At 39.0% G+C, this 19947-nt stretch overlaps 1 protein-coding gene across 5 annotated transcripts in view; it reads left to right on the top strand.

Annotated features, from left to right (window-relative positions):
• The window catches only part of thrb (thyroid hormone receptor beta), a 124615-nt gene extending 113164 nt beyond the window's left edge, over positions 1–11451 (top strand). For 3 of the 5 annotated variants that reach the window (XM_042436031.1, XM_042436032.1, XM_042436034.1), the window contains 7 exons: positions 618–718; positions 819–966; positions 2432–2637; positions 3887–3973; positions 4313–4459; positions 5879–6137; positions 8501–11451. In XM_042436031.1, coding sequence (XP_042291965.1) covers positions 618–718; positions 819–966; positions 2432–2637; positions 3887–3973; positions 4313–4459; positions 5879–6137; positions 8501–8742 — 1190 coding nt within the window. In that variant the 3' untranslated portion in view covers positions 8743–11451. The remainder of the gene's footprint in view (positions 1–617; positions 719–818; positions 967–2431; positions 2638–3886; positions 3974–4312; positions 4460–5878; positions 6138–8500) is intronic. The other 2 variants (XM_042436033.1, XM_042436035.1) reach the window with 1 other exon arrangement.
• The last annotated feature ends 8496 nt before the right edge of the window (positions 11452–19947 follow it).

The raw sequence follows: 19947 nt of genomic DNA, 5'->3' as shown, positions 1-19947 counted from the left end.
TGGGGGTTCCTTATTGATTGATGGTGAGGGAACAGAAGGCTGATGCAAGATGAATTATTGCTTTCTTCACAAACCCCAAAAAAGTATTGATCAGTTTGTTAACTGCCAGTCCCAGAGTCTGCCAGAGGTCACAGCAGAGAACTCATTAAGCTGAATCCCAAAACTGGGCCAGGTGTTAACTTGGTTAGTTTACTCAAAGTGACAGTTATCTGTGGAAGTCGGTGCTAATCAAATATTAAGTGTTGTACTAATAGACATACAAGAATCAGCCTTTTAAATCTCCCTGTGTGACTTTCTGAAGCCACAGCATTTACACCCACAACTAGATGTTACAAACTGACACAAAGGAATAGTGTTTTATAAATGTAGGTATAGCCTCTGAACCATCTCTTTGATCCCCAGCAATGCATGCTATTTCAGTTTCACTTTTTCCTACTTGAAAAGAAAATAAGCAAAAACTAATACATTTTCTAACACCATCTAAAATATTGTTGAAAATACATTTAAAAAACACACTTACACCAGTAAATGAAACACAGCAGTCATGAAAAATATTACAAGAGTGCAAATCCAGTGATCGTATTAAAATAAAATCTAATATTTTTTCTTCTCCCCAGGGTACATACCAAGTTACCTGGACAAGGATGAGCTATGTGTAGTGTGCGGGGACAAAGCTACAGGCTATCACTATCGCTGCATTACCTGTGAGGGTTGCAAGGTAACACAAGCGGCGAGTCTTCGAGTGAATTGTAGCAGTAAATTCATTTCGTCGTCATCATTTGAAAGCAGTTCTAAGCATGTGACCGTCTGCTCTCTAGGGTTTCTTCCGGCGGACAATCCAGAAGAATCTCAACCCAACCTATGCATGTAAGTACGAGGGGAAATGCATCATCGACAAAGTGACCAGAAACCAGTGCCAGGAATGTCGCTTCAAGAAGTGCATTGCGGTGGGAATGGCAACCGACTGTAAGTCTTAAAGGCAAAGTTAGCATCAGTAGTGATACTCCAGCCAAGATGATGTTGATTTGTCTACTTAAAGATGTTTCGTCTGCTTCATGATGTTTTGTCTGCTTCATGTTGTTTTGTCTGCTTCATGTTGTTTCGTCTGCTTCTTGATGTTTTGTCTGCTTCATGTTGTTTTGTCTGCTTCATGTTGTTTTGTCTGCTTCATGATGTTTTGTCTGCTTCATGTTGTTTTGTCTGCTTCATGTTGTTTTGTCTACTTCATGATGTTTTGTCTACTTCATGTTGTTTTGTCTGCTTCATGTTGTTTTGTCTGCTTCATGTTGTTTTGTCTGCTTCATGTTGTTTTGTCTGCTTCATGTTGTTTTGTCTGCTTCATGTTGTTTTGTCTGCTTCATGTTGTTTTGTCTACTTCATGATGTTTTGTCTACTTCATGTTGTTTTGTCTACTTCATGTTGTTTTGTCTGCTTCATGTTGTTTTGTCTGCTTCTTGATATTTTGTCTGCTCTTTCGATTTTGCTTTGACTGCTTCTTGTCTTGCTTGTTTCCTTTAATGTGTAACATCAACCTGCCCAGCGTCTGCTGATGAAATGCACCTTTTAGCTAAATCTGGCACATATATCACACTTTTAGCCAAATTTTGGAAAAAAACAAACCGTGTAGAACATTGCATGCAAATTAGAGATGAAACAATTAGTCAATTAACCAATACATTGCAAATATTCACTGTTGCTAGGTTGTTAAATGAGAGGATTTGATAATTTTCTTTGTCATATACGATAGCGAACAGAATATCTTTGAGTTTTGGACTGGTAATAGGATAAAACATGCAATTTGAATACATCACAAGCTCATACATTCTGTGAAACTGCGATGAGCATTTGTCACAATTTTCTTACATTTTATAAACAAAGTTTATAATATGTATTGAGGAATTATTGCCAGATTATTCGTTGATGAAAAAAATCAGTAGATACAGCCCTAGTGCAAACCAATAAACAGTGGAGAAGTGGAGTATGCTGTCGGAGTTGTTGAATGACTTTTAATGGAACTTTGTTGAATGACGGCTGTGTTTATCCCTCCTGTAATCGCATTATGTTTCTGAAGTTCTGTCAGTAAACTGGTAGTGAGGCAACACAGAGAAGTAATGCAGGTCAAAGTGACTGAACAGCAGAATAAAGATGCATACATTTAAACTTCAATCAAAGAGCTACTTGTGAATATTGTAGTCATTGTATTGCCCTGATTATAACTCTCATGCATGTACTATGTACTTACAGTATTATGCTATGTTTGACCAGTTCATTTCTGCATGTTCTAATAAGCAGCATTGCCCTGTATTTTCAACTATTGTATATCACCGATTCATCATTTGATGCCTTTCCCGCCTCCTCCTCCTCCTCCCTCCACTCTCATTGTCTCCCTTTTTCCTCCTCTGCTCCTAACCCCCCTCTCCCCCCCACCAAGTGGTGTTGGACGACAGCAAGAGGCTGGCCAAGCGGAAGTTAATCGAGGAGAACCGGGAGCGCCGTCGGAAGGAGGAACTGCAGAAGACGGCATGGGACCGACTGGAGCCCACCCAAGAGGAGTGGGACCTCATCCGTATGGTTACTGAGGCCCATATGGCCACGAACGCCCAGGGCAACCACTGGAAGCAGAAGCGGAAATTCCTGGTGAGACATCTTCTTCCCTCCCTCCCTCCCTCCCTCTCTCCTCACCACAGCCTTCATTGTATTGTTTACCCTGCCTTATCCAATCCCCCCCCCCAACCCTACCCCACCACCCCTCCCCATGCCCCTTCCACATCATGCCCCTGTCTTCTCCACCTCCACCACAACCACTGTTCCACTGTTCCCTGTGTTAATATGTCCATGTGTTTTTTTGTATCTCCTTGTAGAGTGGGGAGAATTAGCTGGACGATGGAGAAAAGTGTGTTCCTCAACGCAGCAGCACTAATTTATAATGGAACATCTTATTCTTGTCTTTTTTATGTCTTACAAAGCAATGATCCTTAATCGCTAATACTAATAACTTCCTATTTTGTGCTGTTTCTCTTTTCTGTCTTTCTGTTTGTAGCTTTAAATTTCACAATTCACCTTTGTTTTTGTTTTTTTGTTTTGCTTTTGGTTTTTTTGACTAATTTTGTTTTCTTTTCTGTAAACTCTAATTGCTTTGTCCAGATTGCAAGTCTGTCTCTACAGTTTTTGGGTGTCTATGGTACGATCAGGAGGAACACTCATTAAGCTCAAAAAAATTAAGTTTATATATTTTTTACGCGGTGAGGTTAAGTAACAGATATGTGTAAGCGGGGAATCATTTTTACTTTTACTAAAGATTTCCAATCATTGAGGAATTTGTGGAATATTAACATTTTCATAGGTGTATTCAAGACTGCGGAAATCAAATTTGTTTAATTTTCAGGGTAAGTCTGGGAATATCTGAAGATTTTACAAATGTGTCGCTTTACATAAATATAAGAATGTATTTCACTACTTTCATCATGTTACATGGTGATTTTTAGTCAGACTGTATTGTAGTGAGTGAGTGAGTAAGTAGTGTTCACCCCATCACAAAAACATACTTTTTTCCATAAATTGATTTTTTTTTTTTAATTGAAAAAAATTATTTTAAAGTCATATAAGTCTCCCATCACAGCCATGGAGCTTTGTTTAAATAGTCGTCAAATTTTCACTGGAAAATAATACATTTCGAAATAGTCGTTTGAGTGTTTCTCAGGACTTATTTGAAGTCGTGGTCCTGAGCCTGGATCTCACCATAGATACCCATCTTGGATTTCTGTCCTCGCCTGTTTTCTATCTGTACACTCTTTCATCTGTCCTCAGTTTTAACTTGTTTTCTTTTTAGTTGGCTTGACACGGGTTCTTCATTGAAACTTCACAATTCCTGTTGATTATCCAACAGGTCGAGGAAGCTATGCTTCTTAATGAAATAACATGTAATTTATTCTATACTTCTGACCAGAGTGCAGCGGGGGTGAAGGAAACTAAGGTAAGACACAGTGGATAAAAATATTTATTGAAAATGATTGAGTGTTGAGGACACAGTTTATATGTCATGAAAATATTAATTTGCAGTCATTTATGTGCATAACACATTTAATTAAGTGCATTAGAAACATCTGTGTTACATGTTTATAGCAACGTCCCCATTTCCATCTTTACATCACATTGTCCAGTCAAAATCTTGTCAACTAAATCAAAATTGAACCACTTAAGTCAGCTTTTATTTGCCTATCCCACCTTGTTTTTCCGGTTAGACTGTGAATGCTCCACACATCTCAACTTACCTTTGATCTTGACACTGATCTTCCCCCACTTGTCTTTTCAGCCTGAGGATATTGGTCAAGCGTCCATGGTCAATACGCCCGATGGAAACAAAGTGGATATAGAAGCCTTCAGTCAGTTTACAAAAATTATCACCCCTGCCATAACCCGAGTGGTGGACTTTGCCAAAAAACTGCCTATGTTTTGTGAGGTAAGTACAGCCACTTATTTATCAAAGTTTCATACAGAATAAAGAAATTTACAGGAGAGCCTGACAGAGCAGAAGTGAGCTTATCACAGATGTATCAACATCGACATAAATATTAGTCAATAAATAACTAGAAATTTCAGCAAAGAAATTCCAAATGTTCAAAATATGTTGGTAACAGTGTCATTACACCAAATAGCACTGACAAGCTTATTTTTCATATGTAAGATGTCTCGCTCAGTATATAGTAAGTATTTCAGTGGAAAAAAGAATATTGGCCAATATATTGTTTAATTTTTTTTAAATTCTCAAATACTGCTGACATTTGAAAATAAAAATAAAAGTTCTCCAACAGGTTTTTTCTAATATTAGTAATTTCTTGAAAGTATCCTTGAAAGGACTATGTAATTTGGTATTATTTATAGTGACGATGGAGTCAAAGATCTTAGACCATTAGTTTTATTGGCTGTGTTGGCTTTAAAGTAGATGTTGATTTCTCAAAAAAACTGCACCTTCTAAAGCAAGTAAATATTTATCATTATTTACTGTTGGACACTATATTTTTCATATATTTCTGCGAATGAATTGCCTGCAGACAAATTGCACGTTTTTGCATGTTCAGCTGGCCTTCTAACTCTGGCTAGCTTAGCATTTAATTGTAATTAATTGACTAGATGTGTACCAATGAATACTGACTCTACTTTAGCTATAATTAGTGCCAAATTATGTAATTCTTTTCAGGAAACTTCTTCAGAAATTATTAAGAATTTACAGACCCATGAAATAAAGGGTTACCAAATTCTCATTTATTTTCGCAAGTCTCAACTGAAAAAGTGAACACTTTCTGCTGCAGCTCATTTATGAACTATATTTTAAATTCAGCAATGAAAATGATTTTAGCTGTAGTCATTCCAAAGAATAAGAAAGAAGATTTCAAATTTGTAAAAGAGAAAAAAAATATGTAATTCATTACTTCTACCTCCAACATGACATGCAACTTGGTTAAGTGTCCAGACAATTTTCTAGAAACGGTGCACCATTTTTGGCTGGAAACACTATTTCATAATTTACCGATAATAAAATTATTAACCATAGTATAAGGTCATCTAACCATTATTGTATTAATAAAACATTTTCACTCAAGCTAATGTGTTGCTAATGCCAATAGCAGTGTTCAATTAGCAGTCTGACTAGTTAGCTAGTAAAACAGTTAGCTCAGTCTAACTTCTTTATGCTACATTTCAGAGTAGAAATGATTTTAATGTTGAAAGGGATTTTGTTTTTTATCATTCCCTAATTCCAATAGTATTTAAGTCTGAATTTTCAGTTCTAACTTGACAAAAAAGTAAGGCTGTCCATAATATTAGCCATATTCCTTTATTACTAGAATAAAGATGCATATCTCTTTCTCCTTATAACCAGCTGCCTTGTGAAGACCAGATCATCCTGTTGAAAGGCTGTTGCATGGAGATCATGTCACTGCGAGCTGCTGTTCGCTATGATCCAGAGAGTGAGACCCTCACACTCAACGGGGAGATGGCGGTTACGCGCGGTCAACTTAAAAATGGAGGCCTGGGCGTAGTGTCAGATGCCATTTTTGACCTTGGCGTGTCACTGTCCTCCTTTAACTTGGATGACTCTGAGGTGGCTCTTCTACAGGCTGTCATCCTGCTTTCATCCGGTAAGCACCTGTTGTCTAACATGCGTTAGCCTATTAGGGAGTTTCCGTCTGACACGGAAGGAATAAAGTATAGCTGTTTTTAAAAAACAGGTTTGCGCAGTTTCCCCCCTTGACACTATGATTATGATTATTCAATATTAAATATAACATTCACCTTAACTGGATTGCTTTAGAGCTGCAACAATCAGTCAATTAATCATTTAGTTGTCAACTATTAAATTAATCACCCATCGATTAATTGCTATGCGTCATTATTTAAGAAAACAAATGTCCAAATTCTCTCATTCCAACTTCTCAAATGTGAATATTTTCTGTTTTTTTTTAGTCCTTTATGACAGTAAACTGAATATCTTTGGGTTGTGGACTGTTGGTCAAGACAAAAGAAGACATTTGAGGACGTAATCTTGGTCTTTAGGACAGTGATCAACATGTTTTACCATTTTCTGACATTTTATAGAGCAAACAACTAATCGATTAATCAAGAAAATAATCGACAGAGTAATCAATGAAAATAATTATTAGTTGCAGCCCTAGACTGCTTGTGGATTGAACACCATCAAAGGACCATAATGGTAGTTGTATTTATTTTAGCCCATAAACTAGAAATTGCATATTCTTTACATTACTGCCAACCATTATTTATACTGTGCAGTAATAATATAATAAAAGTAATATACAGATGGCCACCCTCTTGCCAAATGGATTTGTGGTATTTTGGAACTGTTTAAATGGAAAGTGGAATTTTCTTTTTATGAAGTAACACCACAGGTAGTAGAATAGACCAAAGGATACACTATACAGTCACATGAGTATTGAAAAATGTAAATATCATTTGTTTAGAGAGCAGTAAACCATTAGTTAATTAAAGTGTTGTATAGATTTCTTGAGACCAGTAAAGACAAATGAATAAAACAATCAGAGTCCATCCATAAATAACAAAAATCACTCCTCCTGCTGTCTTGAAAGCAATGTTATTTCTTTATTGCTTTGGTCTGCCTTGCACAGATTGTGTGGACACTATTTTTTGACATGAAATCCATATCAAACTACAATTCAATCAATTAATCACTGTAATCATTCTGAGGAGCTTTGTCCAGCTAGCTTGGTTTTTGATCCACCACCATTTTTTCTGGGCAACACAGGGCATCTCAGTCCAGATCAATACTGTTCTGCTGTGTGCTGTATATGCCATGCTTGACATGGGGTTAACCTGCCCATCTGTCTTGTCCTCTGACACAGTCACAATAGACACCCGGGTTTGATCAATGTGACTGAAATCAATATTTTTGGACTGAAAGTTGATTCGCTATCATTCCTTATAAAAGTAAGAAAAACATATTTGTCAGAAAATGTTATGAAATGAGATGTTCTGATCTGAGGGAATAGGAGAATGTATTAATGCATACTCAAATAAACAACAACTGGCATCAGATTCAACCTGAGTAATTTTCTATCTAGCTATTAAAAGGACAGGTTCACAATTTTTCAAGTGTGTCTTAGAACAGCAATTAGGTGTCCATATGAACAGTGAAACAGGTTTTCCTCTCTGTAATCATTCCTCCTGTTCATACTGGCTATTAAAAGATCCCCTTCAAATGTGCTTTCAATGTAAGTGATGGGGGACAAAATCCACAGTGTGTCCACACAGTCATTTTGTGCAAAACTGCATTTAAAATTTGTTAGTCATATCAAGTGGATATCTGACACATTTACAGTCTTTTTAGCATCAAATTCCCTCTTTGTGTTTCCTCAGACAGTGTTTCCCTGTTGAGCTGCAGGTGGAAGTATAGTAACAAAAAGAGGGACTTTGGCACTAAAGACTGTAATGCTGAAAGATATCTACATGATTTGCCCCATCTGGAAGCTTCATATTAGCTTCAGACAAACTTTTAAATACATTTTTGCATTATGAAGGGATCTTCTAATGGTCAGTATGAACAGGAGGAATTATTATGGCAAGAAAAGCCTGTTTCAATGTTCATTTAGGCACCTGACTGTTGCTTTATGACAGACTTGAAAAATTGTGAACCCGTCCTTTAAATTATGAGATGACGAGTGATCGAGTTATAATTAACTTACTACTACATGATTTTGTATCACAATTAGGTACAAACCGTGTGTCCTCTGTTCTGTACTGTTTGTTTGTTTACAACCTCTTTGATTGAATGGCCGCGCCATTGGACCTATTTTAGCGACGTTCTGAAATCTTGACTTTACAATGTTATCACAACCAATGGTCCGAGCTAGAGTACGAAAATTAAACCCACACTGTAGTTTGCCTTTGATTCAGTAGACATTATGTTCATAAAACCCTGCAGTACTCTGTCTGATCCCATTGTTTCGGTTGATGTTTGTCTCACCAGATCGTCCAGGCCTGAGTAGCATTGAGCGAATTGAACGCTGCCAAGAGGAGTTCCTGATGGCCTTTGAACATTACATCAACTACCGCAAACACAAAGTGGCACATTTCTGGCCCAAGCTGCTAATGAAGGTGACGGACCTGCGGATGATTGGCGCCTGCCACGCCAGCCGATTCCTTCACATGAAAGTGGAGTGTCCCACTGAGCTATTCCCTCCTCTCTTCCTGGAGGTCTTCGAGGACTGACCAATGGATTTTGTTTGTGTGTGTGTGTGTGTGTGTGTGCATGTATGTGTGTGTATGTGTGCGTGTGTGCATACGTCAGCACCTGGGCACCCTGGTGGTCTCAGGGGTGGAACCAGCAGAAGGCCCGTCACAATGAACTTTCCATTAGCACTACTGAGTGTCACTTCATTCCATAGTTTAGGAGTAGCTCTCTGGTCTAGTTTTGGATGGAACCATTCCTTACAGTGCGGGTACATGTGAATAGCAATTTGTTCTCTTTTTTTTGGGTTTATTTTGTTGTTGTTGTTGTTGTGGATATAACCTCTCACCTCGGATTTTACTATCGGTTATTTTTTGTGTTGATGATTGTACAGTTGGCATAATGGTGATCTTATCGACACCTGCTCATTCATTAGAAACCATGCAAATGTATTTTTCCTTCATTTATTTTGAAAAACTCAAAATGGCTGCTCACCTTACTCATAACAAGAAAAGACATTATTAGCGATCCGTTAGCCTTTCCCCGACCTGCTCGACTTTATTGGACCCATTTGTTGGTTTATATATTAACTGTCATATAGTCAGTCATCCATCTGGTGAGTCTCTGAGCTGTTCAGTGCCTCACCATCATACTGTGACCTGAGACAGCAACACGCACTCTAATAGACGACAACTCACAAGCCTTTGTAAGTCTCTGGGTAGCCACACATCACAACATTTAGTCATAATGCTGCGTTCCAGAGATGTCGTTAAAAACTGAAATTTTGCAACTGAAGAGCAACTCGAGAGAATTGCGAATAAGAAACCTGAGCAAGATTTTGCTAAATGAACTTTTCAGATTTTTTTTAGTTTGACATCACATCCACATGGCAGCACACACTTAACAGTACACGACGATACTGTTCAACCTGTTTTTAATCCTCATAACACACCTAGTTTCTACTTTCAGTAAAGTCTGAGCATAAATCTAACCTTTGTAGTAAGTGGTTAACATGTTGCTATGGTAACTTGCTTGCAAACATTGCTAAATATCATGGACAACATTAGCTGTTGTGCTATGGCAGCATATTAGGGCCATTTCAGAAGAAAAGAAATTACCCATTTTATCCACAAAATGAGAAGCAGGGATATATTGAATAAAAAAAAACAAATTTTTGGAAATGTACGTTGTTATAAGTCGCTTTGGACAAAATGTATCTGCCAAATAAACACAAAGAAAAAATCTGAATCTGAAACCACACAATCTGAATCTGAAACCACATTGCTTTGCCTTGTATGTAGAGAACTTAACACCAAACTCCATTCTAAAATCTGGTTATTTAATCACAAATACATTGCTATTCACTTTGACTCAAGATGATTTTAGAGGTCCTGCAACCCATTATGACTGTTTGGGCCTTTTTATATCATGAAAACATTATTTATAATCAACTACTATGATTGGCAGAAGAATTGTACAGTTTCTCTTCTTCCCTAGCCCTAATATGCTATCATAGCTGCATCATCTGTATTGTGGGTGAAGAAAATCTTACAAGTGTCCATGTTTATTGCCTTTATTTTTACAAACTGGACCATGAAAACACAAAACGGTTGTAATTGCAACCTACCTGCTGGTGATTCAGACTGCCGCTAGCGAAAGGAACGCAGCAGTAGCATTAAAATGAGCCTGTTCATCATTGCCAGAGACTGGTCAGGACTAACTAAAGCACATAATGACACTGATGTCAGGAAAAGACAATCATATAGTACTCGTTTTTTTTTTTTTGTTTTTTTTTTGTGTGTGTGTAACAATGCCACATGCTGTGCCAAATCCAAGTGAATGATGCCCTCCTAATTGAGTCCCTGCTGGGCTTTCATAGCGATATCAAGACTTGACTGGTTATGTTAGGTAGTGCATGCCGCGAGTCAGCACTCTGACACATGTTGTATGTTAGCAGCTTCTACTCAACAACCAGTATCAGTTTTTAAGTGTTTAATCTCAGCCATGTTGCCTCACTCATACCACATACAATGATTTCAACTGATTTGTTTGTTTGTTTTTTTAACAACTCCCTGAAAAGAGGAGACTGTATGTTAAAACAGTGACGTCTTGGTGCTATGGTGGGTTGGGGAAATAGCTGATAGGACTGTATTGTTATTTACATGCGGAAATGAACATTATGTTTGTACAACAGCCCACCACCCTCTTATGATGGCATGCATATACACTAACACACAATCATGCACATATACAGCACATACAGTATACCTGTACACATACTGTACACATGCACATATGAATATATGCATGTGCCTAGATAACATATGGGTCAGACCCCACCACTGTGACCAACCAGTGGGATTTGGAGGCCAAGTGAAGCTTGGCAGGCCCAACAACAGTATAATTCATCATCAGCAAGGTACACTGAGAAAGCTGGTGAGATTGTGAAAACGTAGTGCTCTTTCCTTTCTCTTATTTTAGCCGGTATGTTCATGTTTTTTTTTTGTTGTTGTTCTGAAAGCCTCTCTATGGTATTGTTGTTTGCAATGTGACAAACATTTGCTTTGTATATCTCGCTTTTTCAAGCTTCACACTACTCCTCAAAGCAGCTTGTGATTTTTTTTTTTTCTCTTTTCTGTGAAGTGATGCCTTTTATCAAAGCAATAGACTTGCTGCAGTGTTTGAATGACCCGGACCTCACACACACACCTCGCAAATTGTACAGACTCAAATAAATGCACAGACAATCAGAGGGAGAGAGATGGATTGGGGGGGGGGGGGGGGGGGTAGGCACCTAGGCTCTTCCGCCTGGTTCATATGTGGGTTCCCGGGCCATGTTGAGCCAGAGTTCTTTTGGTAAAGTGACATTGGCTATGTTTACGTGCACCCCTGTTGTCCACAGTCTGTTGAGGTCGCCTTCATGTTAAGTTGTTTGCAGGAGCCGTTGATATCCTGTGACTGAGCCTGCCTGCTGCCATTAATAAAACAGAATAGTCCTGGTAGAAAACACAAATACAGAAAATATCAAAATGTCTCAAACAGATGGTGACAAAATGAAAAAAACTCAAAGAGATGTGAAAAAAAATTGAGCCAGTTATCACAACCAGGGGCCGGTTGCACAAACATGCGGACTGCTCTATAGAGTTAGGCCCTAATTTTTAAACTAGTGTAATGTCCCTTTTCAACCAAACAGTCACAGGAACTAAACTCAGGAACTAAATCAGGACCTAAAAGCCCCTTTGGTGTATTTATGTTTGCGTTTCCACCGCATGTGAAAAACAGTGAACATTAGACTAGCAGAGTACATCAGCAAATTAGACTGATAAAGTGTTAAAAAGTGACATTCTGTTTGAGACTTGATTTCTTTTTTTTAATGCAATGAGATGACAACTCAGCCATTGGGTGGTCTTTTGTAATTTATTGTTGCATATGTGATGTTCTACTTAAGTATGTAACCACATTGAAACAAACATCTCTTGTCAGCCTGCTGTCTCTTACTGTACCTCTTTTTTAAACGTTTGAGATTTTTTGGCTAATCTCAGGAATTTGGCTACATAACTTTGTTTAAAGATCCCCTCCAGACATGTTTTGAGATATATAAAAATACTCAGCTTTGAATAATAATTTGTGTCTGATATGTTTTTTCACAAAAAAAAAAAAAATTTAATTACCTGGTTAAAATCCTTAAAATGACATCTACTTCTTCTCCCTCATATGAATATGTAAATATTATTGATTTCTTAAGTTTTCCTGCTGGAGATGTCTCCTACTTCACTGTAAAGTCCATTCTCACAAATCATGTTCGTAGGTTCACGCCTTAAACGTTAATGTAAATGCAGAGAAACTTTCTCCTAAGGCTGTGCGATATGACGATATATATCGTGTGACGATAGAAAACTTCTCTCGTTTCATATTATGCTCTATTGTTTATTTCGTTGAAATCACACTCTTTACGACAATATTTTTCATCATTTGGAGACTTTCATCTTTTGCGCAGATTACATTAATAAATTACTCTTCTTGGCTTTTTTCTTGCAAAGCTTTTATTGCACTTCCAGTAACGTGACGAGTGTAGTTGTCCTCAACTGTGAGTACTTCACCTGGTCTCTCCTCTGCTGCGCTGTGTTTGCAGCACACACACACACACACAGGGCTCAGTCCCGCCCGCACTGAGCCACAGAGAGCAGTCTAGCACGACCATAAATGACAGCAAAACACAGTAGAAACTCTCACACTGAGCTGAGATGAAATGAGTGCACATAAATTAGGTAAATAACATAAATAAACATTGTCTCCACTGTGTTTTGCTGTCTTTTATGGTCACACTACTCTCCTCTGCTCTCTGTGGTTCAGCCATTGACTGTATATAAAGATGGACATCTAGATCGCCCCCTGGTGGCTGGCTGCAGTACAGGTCATAAGTCCCGCCCCCTCCATGTTAACAGATGGGACATGAGCCAAACTAAAAAATTACATGTCAAATTTTTTTTTTTTACAGCTCATTCAAGTTCTCATTTTTCTGATGAGTTTGTTTTTAATTAGTTACTTGATGATGTAAAAAGAGGGTGTGGTGTCATGATTGACAGCTGTGACAGGTGCTCTTAAACCTGCGCAGACTGTGGCTGCAAATGACATCACATGAGCAAGATGCAAGCTCACGGAGAGGAGATATTTTAGCTTCACTTTTGCATAGCAGCAGGAATGAGGAGACACTCATCACGTTACTGTAAATGCAATAAAAGCTGCGCAAGTAAAAAGCCCAGATGGCTAAAGTCAAAACGAGGAGCTCGTACCTAAAAGAGGGGCTACTTCTGTCACCTGGTTTGCGTATGAAAAGTCTGACACAGACCGGAAACTATTTATTCATTGAATTCACCAAAAATGTGCTATATTGTGATATGTATTGTTATTTGGATATGAAATGATCTTTATCGGGATATGAGATTTTGGTCATATCGCACAGCCCTTCTGTCTTCCTTCATTCCTTCCGCAGATGAATGTGAAAACAGACTTCTAGTGTTAAATTCTGAACATACATCATTCTACACAGTGAAGCTCAAACATCCAAGCAGAACAATAAACAAAACACTTTTTTTGAGTGGAGGGGGACTTTAAATGTCAATAACATTCAAATAAATTCTCAGCCCTAATATGCTAGCAACAAGTATTGCTTGCTTGCAGTCTGAATGAATGCTCTACACATACTATGGCAGTTTGGAGGCTTGTGTCTGATCGGTCAGTGACACCAGTACTGTTAATAACTCCACCCCGATAGCTGTTGGGCCATCAGTACATACTATCTCAGGAGTAGGGCCTTTAACCACCCAGGGACCAAAGTGGAACTACATTCCTGCAGTTGACATGCAAGTAAAGTTCCTGAGTTTCTGAAGTGGTCAAACTAACCATGAGTTAGACAGTTGCACAAAAATAAAGACTGATCAATTCTAAAGCTGCATTAATTGTTTTTTGGGAGGGGGGGGGTTTGGCCACTTGGGGGCAGAAGTACTCCACAGCAAGCTGGCAGATACACAGCCCTGGCATATTGTGGCCTTATAATGTTCTTATAGCAAACAGTTGCATATTCACTCATCCAGCATCCAGTTGGAGTCATGTTTCTGTCCACTTGATGAATGTATGTCCGATAGTCACTCCCGTTTTAGATCTGGTTTGATTTCCACAACTTCTGAGAAAATTTCATCAGCAGCTAGATGTTTTACTTACCTTACATTAGCAATCAGCGGGTTGCCTGTCTGACAATGGGTGTAGGGTTGATGATAAGGGTGAGACACAGTGAACTACTAAAATTAAAACATTTAGCTAAAAAAAAAAATCTGTAGAGCTACAGAGTTGGGTCTTTTTGCGCAGTCTTTTAATGTATTGTTGCTATTAACAACACCGATTAGTGGAGCTTTAAGCCTCAAGTGAACCACCGTGTGTCCAAGCTATCTCACAGTTATGAGAGCTTTTCATGGCAACAGTCACAGTGATATCACTGTTGAGCCCATTAACTTTGCAAGCCTTACATTTACATAGGTTTGTGGATGTTTTTTTTTCCACCCCTTTCTTACAATGGACTTGCAGTAAAGAGCTAACACTGTAAGGCCAGTATGGAGAAGAGCAGTATTTCAACTAAAAGCTTTCATTCCTGTTTATGGACAGTGAGTAGACAATCTAGATACACTTGAACAAAATATGAACCTGTGAGTTAAGACAGGCTTTGCATATGCTATCCAAGTTCATCAGTTCCATGATGAACCCAATGGTCACAACTCATTTTGAAAGTTTAATAAAAAATTTTTAAAAAGGAATGTAACTCAACCTAAATGTCTTTTAAAAGCAAGTGATCAAAACCTCACCCCAACATTAACCACAATTATTCACATTTACAAAACGTATGGCCTTATAAAGTTAATATGGCTAACATGCTACTAGACTGTGCAATAGGCACTGCAACAGACGCTAAGCAACATCAGCATTAATTTGGAGTTGTGTTTCTGGTGACCTGATGAATATAAGTCTACTATTCACTCTCTGTCTAACTTTGTTTCGGTCTCCAAAAACTCTGAAGAAAAATATTTACCACTAAATGCTCTGCTATTTTCATTAGCTAGTCGCTAACGTTATCTGTCTGCTGTTTGGTGCTGAGCAGATGGAGTGCAGTCGAGTTATCTCGGATTTTTTCGCTGCCTGGTAAAGAAGTTGAACGCTAGACAGAACCAAAACAGTAAAGTTGCGTGTTGTAACACCAAAACAACAGGCTGAAAGGCGCCAAAATGCTAATTTGAATATGAATGTTTGTGTTTTTTTTTGTAGGATACATACAAATTGGAGTTAATGGCTGTAAGAATATGGTGGACATTTACATGTCACACACATAATTACTTGAATTATCATAACGTATAGAGCTGGTGGTGCATGTAAACATAGTCAATGCTGACTGCTGGTTCAGAAAATGTTTACTGTTCCTGAAGAGGTGCCAGTAGGCTATGCTGTTATCTCTCCCACGAGTTGTTACTCTTAATTTTACTCAGTTACAAACCAATAACAAGAGTTGCACCACAGAAAAGCTATTTTACAGTACAAAGGAAAAAGGATGTATATTTTCAGACTGCAGATTTTTTTTACAGATGTTGTTAGCATTATATGAACATGATATTGTTTTGCATAGCGTTAAAAAAAACACAGTATCTTGCTCTCAAATCCCCATCTCTGCAAAACAACTATGAGCAAGACATTACAAATCATAAGCACTTAAATTAGTGCTACAATCATTTTTTTTTTTTTTAAAAATCAATTATTACTGTAGCTGGACTTCACTGTCAGTACAACGCAGCACAGCTACACATTAACACATTTAAGGACAATTTCAATTTAAGGTCAAAGTATAACCAGCATCAGATAAAAAGTCATCCACCGTCAACACGGATTTCTCTCCTTGTGTGTTTGAGTGTATTCTTGTTCAACTCATCTGTTCAACACGTACTGGAAAAACCGTCATGGAGAGAAAGGGAGTGAGAAAAAAAGTGTGTGTAGGTGTAGGAGTGAATCTGTGGCAGCGAAACAGAAGACGAATGAAGTTCTGTTATAAATTTGCTGTCTGGCACTTGGCATTTTACTGGAAACGTTGTCCAGGATTCATCGTCCAGCAGGACAGTACTTTGACATGAGCGTTGAGGACTTCAAGAGGAAATATTTTTGATGCTCATGATTGACAGTGATTGCAGCTAATGTGAATTGGCTCTTGAGAATAAAGATGGTTTTGAGAGACTCTTCATTTGTGCTTTTTTTTGCTCTGTTAATTTTCTTATTTTGCTTTTTAATTGCTTGTTAGGGACATTAATTCAAAATTGTTGTACTGTTTTGTCATGGCTTTTATTTCTAGAAAATTCAATGATATTTTTAAAGAATAATTGAAATCGTCCATGTTTGCTTTTACCTCTGTCAAATGTTTAAGTTTAATTTAGCCTCTTGCGCAAAATCAAAACTGAATATATGTCTTGATTAAATTAATGAATGAACCTTTCATGCACAGGATGCAGTTCAAAGTGTTTTACAATTCAGCAGCAAAAACAAAACACCAAAAAACACAAGTTTAAAACCATACACAATGAGAAAATGAGTTACTATTCATAAACTAGTATTTACACAGTTACACAGTCATTAAATAGAAATTAAGAGAAAATCATAAAAGATTAAAAAAAGACAGTTGCTAGTTATCGGCTATATTAAAAATATGTTTTCAGTTGTTTAAAACCTCCACTGAGTCAGCATGTCTAATATTTAAAGGTAGAGTGTTCCATATTTTTGGGGCATAGTGGCTACAAGCAGCATCCCCAAAGGTTTTAGTGGTGACCTTGGGAACAGTTAAAAGAGCAGCTGTAGAGGATCTTAGGGGATGTGGAGGATCATAAAACGATAGAGTCTGTGATGTAAGAGGTGGCGAGACCATTTAGTGTCTTAAAAACTAAGAGAGAGACTTTAAAATCAATTCTAAAAGATACAAGGAGTCAGTGTGGGTCATGTAAAACAACAGTTATGTAATCTGTCATTCTAGTTTTTGTTAAAACCCTGGCAGCAGCATTCTGATAGTCTGTAGTTTTGCAATGGCTGCTTTTGGTAGGCATTGCAGTAATCAAGACTAGAAATAAAAGCATGAACAAGCTTTTCAGCATCTTACTTTTGGTCGTATCTGTGATGCCAGATGTCCCAGTTTAGCAAGAACAGGTTTCCTCTTATTTCTTGAGCCAACAAGGGGGATCTCAGTCTTATCTTCATTAGCTTTATGAAGTTCTTGCTCATACGTTCTTTAATGGCCGATACACAGTCAGTTAGATTGGAAAGAAGTACTTGGGTCGTCTGGCCTCACAGATACGATGGATCCCAGTGGCAGCATGTTGACTGAGAACAGCAAAGGTCCCAGGACACTACCTTGGGCCACACCATAGTCAATGTTTGCTGTTTCTGATACATGATCCCTGATTCTGACATGGAATTTCCTTCCGGTAATATATGATCAAAAGCAGCTTAGAATTGTACCAGAGAGACCAACCCATTTCTCAAGGTGGCTAGATAAAAGATTATGGTCAATAGGGTCAAAGACAGAACTAAAGCCATGGAGAATGAGGACAGATATATTTCCACAATCAGTATTTAATCTGAGATCATTTAAAACTTTGATGAGAGCTGTCTCTATACTATGGTTCGCTGTAAAGCCAGATTGAAAATTTTCAAGAATGCCATTCTCAGAAAGGTGTTTTTTAATTGTTTAAGCACTACCTTCTCTAAAACCTTTCTCAGGAAATGGGGCAGTAATTACTGAGGGGTCTAAGCTAGGTTTTTTGAGTAAAGGTTTTACAGTCATAAAGGGGTTTGGGAAAATGCCAGATTCTAGAGAGGAATTTATAATGAAGAGAGTATTTAAGGAATGTTTATCATAAGTGCTCTTGAAAAGGTCAGCTGTAGTAGTATTTGTCGTGCAGGACTTTTACTTGTAATGGAGTATTTTTACATTGTTGTATTGGTACTTTCATGTAAGTAAAGGATCTGAATACTTTCTTCCACCACTGTTGAATTCCCATAGTATGGGAGCATTATGTAATACCCTCTTCCCAATGAGGTTTCTACCAAACCTTAGTACAGATTAGATTACTGATATCACCAACAGATCCTGACAGTGTGTGTGTACAATGGTGGATTTAAGTTGTTAAATAACTTATATGAGCATCCATGTGTATCTTTGCATATGTGTCCTCTAGGATTTTTATATGGAGTTATTATTATAACAAAGGTTCAGGAACAAGACAGCGCCCCTCTCTCTCACTAAATTCAATCACCTGTGCCTCACTAATTCAATCATCCGTGCATACCTATATAAACGGGTTTAACCCCTTTCTCTCCCGTTTGTCTCAGTTCTCATAAGACCTACAACACGCTTGCTTCGCAAACACTTACCTCCCGCCTGTGCTCCGTGATCCACGTTCCTTTGCAACATACCGCCCACGACTAGATCCAGCAGTACCAACGAGATATATCCTTCACCACCACATCCACATGGAACCCTTCTCCTCCAGACGCCATGCTTCTGATCAGCTGGGATCCAGACGCTCCACACGCATCCACGCCATGGCCCACTCGGACGTGGCTCTTTTCCAAGCGATTAACATCTTCAACCGAATGTTTGCTCACCTCCGGCGAGCTCTCAAGGAGACGGTCGTCGGAGACGGTCGTCCCATTCCTACGAAACGATGATAAAGACAAACTTTCCAACTCTATACAGACTCTACTTTCACCAACCCTCTCACCGGCAGCTCAAATCTTCCCGCTCGAACGGCCGCTCACTTCCGGGTTCCCCGCCCAATGCCACCTGTGCGCCGTCGATGACACGTGTATGACGTCACAACGCAGCCAACTGCTTCAACCCTCCCACAGGGCCAGGTCGTATCTTCCCCTGTGCCTGCTCCCTTCCTGTCTGATCTGTCTGGTGTTTTTTGTCTTTTTTCTCATCCCCGTGTCCGCAGGCTGCACAATCGACCCCCGCACATACATCCCCTCATCTTCTCCTCTTCCCTTCCTTCAGCTGCAAATACCTCTACACTTTCAGCTCCAGCAGCTCCTTCTTTTATGTTTCTTCCCTCAGCCACCTCCGGTCCTGCCATCACCACAGCAACTGTTGCACCGAGCCACAGTGCTCCCTCTGATGGACCCGCTCAATTTCCTACTGTTCTATCCCTGTTCCCCTCCCTTCCCCAACACCCAAATGTTTTTTCTGTGTCTTCAACATCCCCTGTCGCTGATCTCCTCGCTCCAGCCATCATTAACACTGTGCCCGGTGTTAATGATGCCAGGCTTTCCAGTTCTGCCTAGCCTCCAGTTCCACCACTGCTCCAGCCAACCACTCGCTTGCGGGTTACCTACCCAGCGCCCCCCGCACTGGCACAGCGATGATTCCATCCTGCCGCCACTACGATGCAGCAACAGACTGCCTCTGCCCTAGCTAGGGCCAGGTCATATTTCCCCGCGTGCCTCCTCCCTATGTCTTCATTGCCTCATGTTTAGTTTCATCCCTGCGTCTATGAGCCGCACATCTTACCACTTCACACACATCCCTTCATCCCTCACCCCTCGACCCTCATCCCTTCACCCCTTGACCCTCATCCCTTCATCCCTCAACCCTCATCTCTTCATCCCTCATCCTTCGACCCTCGATCCTCATCTCTTCATCCCTCAACCCTTCATAACTCACCCTT

This window comes from Thunnus maccoyii, chromosome 15 (genome assembly GCF_910596095.1).
Source record: "Thunnus maccoyii chromosome 15, fThuMac1.1, whole genome shotgun sequence".
Taxonomy (NCBI): domain Eukaryota; kingdom Metazoa; phylum Chordata; class Actinopteri; order Scombriformes; family Scombridae; genus Thunnus; species Thunnus maccoyii.
The sequence above is the reverse complement of the archived record's forward strand: the minus strand, read 5'-3'. Positions and strand labels throughout refer to the sequence as shown.